The 6596-nt window shown below is 37.6% G+C and overlaps 1 protein-coding gene across 1 annotated transcript; it reads right to left on the bottom strand.

Moving 5' to 3' along the window:
- Positions 1–336: 336 nt before the first annotated feature.
- On the bottom strand, positions 337–6391 carry LOC125813529 (uncharacterized). The gene is made up of 5 exons (XM_049493018.1): positions 4655–6391; positions 3296–3411; positions 2616–2781; positions 2325–2513; positions 337–579 (listed from the first exon to the last, which is right to left on the bottom strand). The coding sequence occupies exons 1-5, from the start codon at positions 6389–6391 to the stop codon at positions 337–339; spliced, it is 2451 nt and encodes an 816-aa protein (XP_049348975.1).
- Between the last annotated feature and the right edge of the window lie 205 nt (positions 6392–6596).

Genomic DNA, 6596 nt, shown 5'->3' with positions numbered 1-6596 from the left:
ATCACAAGGATGTGTTTGGTGTAAGGTTTCGTCGCCATTGTTGACCGGAGTTTTAGGAACTTGGTCAGAATTTATGTTGCCGGCGATTCCACCGTCCAAACGAGTCAAGATTGCAGTAGGATGTACTCCATGGCCTGGGGAAGATTCCCCAGTGGTTGAAATGTCATTCATTTCATCAGAAGGTGTTCGAATTTGAGGGCGCGATTGAGGCGATTTTTCCGCTATTTCTCCAGAAATAGCCATCTCAGTTCTCCCAATTTGAGCGATGGAATTGTGTGATTTTTCGACTGAACGTAGATCTTTAGATGGAGAATCATTGTTCCTATTCGAATTAACTTAAATCTTTCCAGATTGTTCTAAGGAAATGATTTTTCGTGCCCAGTCTAATTCTTCTTCTGAAATCGCGATATGGATCGCCTCAATGCGTCCCAATTTCGAAGAATTATCTGATGATTCAGATGAAGCGCCCTGTTGGGGTTTGTAGTTGAGGGGAATCCGCATCGACTGAGCTTGGTCTGGCGGTTGGAGCTGCTTTCTCGGCGGCGTTGTGGCCATTCCGGTGGACTGCTGTTCCTTGGCCTGAGATAGAAATTTTTTTAGTGAGAATTTTTAGAGAGAGAAAAAATTAAGGAAATGAGATGGCGATAGGGGTCAGGATTAGGGATTAGGTTTTAGGGTTTAGGGTTTACAGTTTAGAGTATAGGGTTTATGGATAAGGGTTGAGGGTTTTAATTTTAGGGTTTAGGTTTTAGGGTTTAGGGTATTGGGTTTAGAGTTTATGGTTTAGAGTTACGAGTTTATGGTTAAGAGTCTAGGGTTTAGGGTTTAAAATTTAGGGTTTAAGGTTTTGGTTTTAGGGTTCAGGGTTTAAGGTTTAGGGTTTAGGATTTAGGGTTTAGGGTTGTTGGTTTATGGTTTAGGGTTTAGGATTTAAGGTTTAGGGTTTTGGGGTTAGGTTTTAGGGTTTTAGGTTAAAGGTGTGTTTTTTCTTTTCTCCTTCTCCTTACCAGCCTTTGAACCTTTGACCCACTAGTGGGATGGAGCAAACTGTTCAACCACTTTGAACAAGGAGGCTAGTCGGGTTAAAGGTTTAAGGTTTCAGGTTTAGGGTTTAGGTTTTAGGGTTTAGGGTTTCAAGTTGTATGTTCTTTTTTTTTTTGTAGAACAACCCTTGAGGGGGTCAGGGGCTGAGCAACACCCCTAGGCCTTATCATATATATAATTCAAATATACAAGGAGGGGGACATTAACCTTACCTCCAGTCCTAAGGTGGGTCAAGAGTCAACCTACCTACTAAGGTTAGTAAGGTTTAGGGTTTAGGATTCAGGGTTTAGGGTTGTTGGTTTATGGTTTAGGGTTTAGGATTTAAGGTTTAGGGTTTTGGGGTTAGGTTTTAGGGTTTTAGGTTAAAGGTGTGTTTTTTCTTTTCTCCTTCTCCTTACCAGCCTTTGAACCTTTGACCCACTAGTGGGATGGAGCAAACTGTTCAACCACTTTGAACAAGGAGGCTAGTCGGTTAAAGGTTTAAGGTTTCAGGTTTAGGGTTTAGGTTTTAGGGTTTAGGGTTTCAAGTTGTATGTTCTTTTTTTTTTGTAGAACAACCCTTGAGGGGGTCAGGGGCTGAGCAACACCCCTAGGCCTTATCATATATATAATTCAAATATACAAGGAGGGGGACATTGACCTTACCTCCAGTCCTAAGGTGGGTCAAGAGTCAACCTACCTACTAAGGTTAGTTGACTCAACCCTATACAATGAGATGTAATATTAAACTAAGCACCTAGAGAGGACTCCTCTCTTAATACAAAGTTACTAATAATCCATTAATAAGGGAGACTCTCCCCTTACAAGGAGAGAAATTAAAACTAGGCCTAATCAAGAAGCTATATTTAACTATATAGCTTATTTGAAAAGAATGTATCACAAGAATCCAAATGCAATAAGTGTAGTAATGATATGCTTTCTACTTCTCCAACTTGCACCTCTTGGTATAGGATAACCACCATATAAAGCTCCCTTTGTTGCAAAATTCCTTCTTTTGGAACTTGGTTTCGATTACCGAGTAGTAGATGGTTGAAAGTTATTTAAACAAGATAGCATGCATGTTGTTATACTGTATGCCTCAGTAGAATTTCCACCACCACTAGAATCTCATGTTCCTAATCAAACAACCAAACTAAGTTAATAATTAAGCTAAAGATAGAAACAGAAAATCGAGGAAGTGCTTTAAAAAAAGATCAATTAAGGAGGAAATTTAATCCTTCGCAGTTTTTCCTTGTGAAACTTTGAATTCCCATTTTCTCCAGAATATAACTTCCTCTAACTGCTTTTGGTAACTGGTTGGGGGTGTAATAATGTTGGATGATATCATGCTGGTGACTTTGTTTGGACAACAAGTCTGTTGTACTGTTGGCTTCTCTGTATGTATGAACACAGTGACCATAAGCACAGTGTTTAGCAATATCTTGTAGTTCCTGCACAAACTTGTTAAGCCTCCAAGAAGGATCAAAAATCTGCAAAAACCATTTGGTTAGTAATTCAGAATCCACTTCTAAAATGATGTTTTGATACCCATGTTGGATGCACCAATTGAGTCCATAACTGGCAGCCTGTACCTCTACCTGATTATTGGTCCCTTCACCCAATGGTATAGCAAATGCATAAATAATAGTACCATTGGAATCCCTAAGAATACCACCACCTCCAATTTTCCCCGGATTATTCAAAGCACTACCATCCGTATTCAGTTTATAAGTAGAATTAGAGGAGGTATCCACCTTACTGAGAGGACACAAACCTCATGTTTACCATGTTCTACCATAGATACAACATCTAACCACTGAACTGGCTACTTAATATAAGGAATTATAGTTCTGAGTATCTGAAAAATAACTTTAATAATCAATATTTAACCCTGCTAATACTAGAAGTCTTGCCCACATACTTAGTTGAACACCTATTCTTCCATAGATTCCAACATATAACTATAGGAAGAGTCTAAATAATAGTCTTATGAGCTTCATTTTTAACATGACTACCACGCCAATTTAAGAGATAGCTACTCAGGGATGTCTGTTGTACATTAATAGCCAAAGAAGTTGAAATTTTTTTCCATATTTGTGCTGCAAAATGCCCTTGTATGAATATATGATCCACTTCATCCCATCCTTGCTGATAACAACAAGAACATCTCACAGGTTCCACTCCAAAGGTCCCTAGTTTCTCATTAGTTGGAAGTTTTTTCATCAAGGCCCTCCAAAGTAGAAAAGACATTTTGAAAGGAATATGTCTATGCCAAATTTGAGAATTAAGATCTGTAATGTTCTTCTTATTTCTGTAAATTTCCCAGGCTGATGTACATGAGAATTTTCCTGATTCAGTATGTTTGCAGACAGCACTGTCTGGAACTCCCTGCAAAAAATGAAAATTAGTATTTAAAATATAAGAAATAAGAAGAGGTGAAACCTGTTGCCTCAGTTTCCTTTCATTCCATTTTCCATTAGTTAGAAAGTGTGCAATGGTAGCATTGTTGAGACTTGATACAATAGTAGTATAATGAGCTAGAGCTCCTACTCCCAAACCAATCATCCCACCAAAATGAGCAACTGCCTGACTTGATTGTCCAACCTATATGCTCTTCTACTTTAAGCTTGTTCCTCATCATGTACTTCCACATCAAAGACTATCCATTGTCCACTTTTTTTGCAATTGGATGAGCTCTTTGACAATATTTAGATTTAAGAAATTGACTCTATAAAGAGGTTTTTGATCTGAAAGTCCACCATTGTTTGTATGGCAAAGGAGTGCATATATCAGTGAGTCTTCTCATCCCCACCCCTCCTTCTGGACAAGGTAAACTCATAATCTCTAGTGAAGCCCAATGATATTTCCTTTTATCCTGGTCCCTTCCCCAGAAGAAGCCACCAATAATGGCCTCTATGTATTTGATAGTGGTGTTTGGAGGAGAAATTGCAGTCATAGTATGTATAGGTATAGATTGGACAACATGTTTGATGAATGTAATCCTACCCCCAAAACTAAGAATCCTTGCCTGCCATCCACAAACCTTTTTGGAGACCTTCTCAACTAAATGAGAGTAATAAATGATCCTTTTTCTACCAATATATAGAGGACATCCTAAATAAGTAATAGGACTGCATTTCTGGGAAAAATTTGTACAATCCTGAATAGTATTGATAATATCCTGTGATGTAGTGTCTGGAACCATAAAGTGACTCTTAGATTTGTTAATAGGTTGACCAAATGTATGCTCATACTCCCCCAAAGTGTCCATACTTAGTTTCAAAGAGTGTCTGTCAGTAGATGCAAATATAATTACATCATCTGCAAAACTTAGATGATTGATATGTGGTCCCTTGGGTGCCATAAAGAAACCTTTATATCTTGGAATCTGATGTAAAGAATTAATCATCCTTGTTAATACCTCAGCTCCTAAAATAAATAGGGCAGGGGATAAAGGATCACCTTGCTTAAATCCTCTAGTAGAATGAAAGAAACCTTGTATGTGGCCATTAATTATAATAGAATACCAATTGTTACTCATTATTCTCCAAACTAAATCAATAAAAAGTTCCCCAAAACAAAATCTCCTTAAAACAAAACATGTAAATGACCAAGAAACTCTATCATATGCCTTGGCCATATCAAGTTTGATAACCACATTACTTCCTATTTGGGGTTTTTTAAAAGCATGACTAATCTCTTGTGCTAGCATGATACTTTCAGTTATACTTCTGCCTCTCACAAACCCTAACTGATTGTCTGATAACAATAGAGGTAAGACAGTAGCCAATCTCATGCTCAACACTTTGGAAATAATCTTATTTGTAAAATTACTAAGGCTGATGCGTCTGAGTTCTGCGAATCTGGAAGGCTGCTCAGTTTTAGGAATTAAAACCAAACAGGCATGAGACATGAACTTAGGTATAATATGACCACAGAAGAATAATTGTACAGCAGCCAAAAGATCTTCTTTAATGATATTCCAACAAACCTGATAAAAGTTACCCCCAAAGCCATCAGGACCTACTGAATATGGATTCATAGCAAACACAACCTGTCTGAGTTCATCTATATTAGGTATTGCTTGCAACATCTCATTCTGATAAGAAGTAATTATAGTAGGAATATATTGAAGGATTCTTTCATCTATCCTGTCATTTTGTCCAGTAAATTGGTGCTGATAGTAATCACAAGCTGCCTGAGCAATTCGTTCCTCACCCTGTATCCACACCTCATTTTCAATACAAATCTTATGAAGAAAGAGCCTCCTTCTCCGACCTCTCATCAAAGCATGAAAGTATTTGGTATGGGCATCTCCTTCTTGAAACCAATGTAATTGGGTCTTTTGTTGAAGAATAGCTTCTTCCAATTTCAAATACCTAATATAAGTTGCATTCATCTTATGTAACTTCTGTCTAAGAGCTTCAGTATTATTTGTCATAAGTTCCTCTTCAGACTTCCTAATGGACTTTTCAAACTCCCTAACCTTAGTAAAAATATCACCATGGAGTTTGGACCATTTGCTAAGAGTGGAAGTTAATCTATTCATTTTCATATGCAATTTCCACATAGGATGACCAGTAGTGACCTGGTCCCAACACTGCTGAACTGTGATCATAAAATTCCCATTTTCAACCCAACAGTGTAGGAACTTGAAATATTTTGTATGACTCTGATTTGTTTGAATCATCTCCATTAAAAGAGGACTATGATCAGAACCAACAGAGGATAGATTCTCAATAGTAGTTTGAGGCAGATTCTCTAACCATTTATCATTAACCATAGACTTGTTTAATCTTTTCCAAACTCTAGCTTCTGCATCCCTTTGATTACACCATGTATAAGGAAGCCCTGTGTAACCTAGATCTGTCAATCCATATGCTTCTATAACTCCAATAAATTCAAGACTCTTATTCATATTGTAAGGTATCCCACCAAGTTTTTCCTCTATAGATGTAATAACATTGAAATCACCAATAGTACACCAAGACAAATCTATATTAGAATATAAAAGTAACCTGTCCCACAAAGATCTCCTCGTATACTCTTTACATTTAGCATAAACAAAGGACATCATGAATTTATCTCGGAGAGTTGTGTGTTGAAAGGTTACAATAATATGTTGATCATGTTTTTCCAGGACTTGTACAGTGACATTAGTAGACCAAAACAACCAAATTTTCCCATTAGGATTACTGACTGCCTGATCCATTTGAAGTTGCAATTTTACTATGGCAATATGGGACTGATCTGCAAATGGTTCCACGATAGCAATAATAGATAGATTATGAGCTTTCTTGAGAGTTTGTAGTCTTTCCAATGCTCTTTTGGTGTTGATACCGCTAGCATTCCAACAAATGGCCTTCATCATTAATAATCTTTCGATTTGGACCTAGTCATTGGCCTGCTAGAATTTTCAGACATGTTGGTGATAGTCTGATGAGGCATATGCCTAGTCTGTTTCCTTCCCCTTGGAGATATACCCTGTTCTTCTATCATTCTTTGAACATCAGAACATTTATCCTGGAGATTGGAACCAAAGACTGGGCCTGTCTGCTTCATGGTGTCACCTG

Source organism: Solanum verrucosum, unplaced genomic scaffold (assembly GCF_900185275.1).
Source record: "Solanum verrucosum unplaced genomic scaffold, falcon-dt-bn FXZP01000134.1, whole genome shotgun sequence".
NCBI lineage: Eukaryota > Viridiplantae > Streptophyta > Magnoliopsida > Solanales > Solanaceae > Solanum > Solanum verrucosum.
The sequence above is the reverse complement of the archived record's forward strand: the minus strand, read 5'-3'. Positions and strand labels throughout refer to the sequence as shown.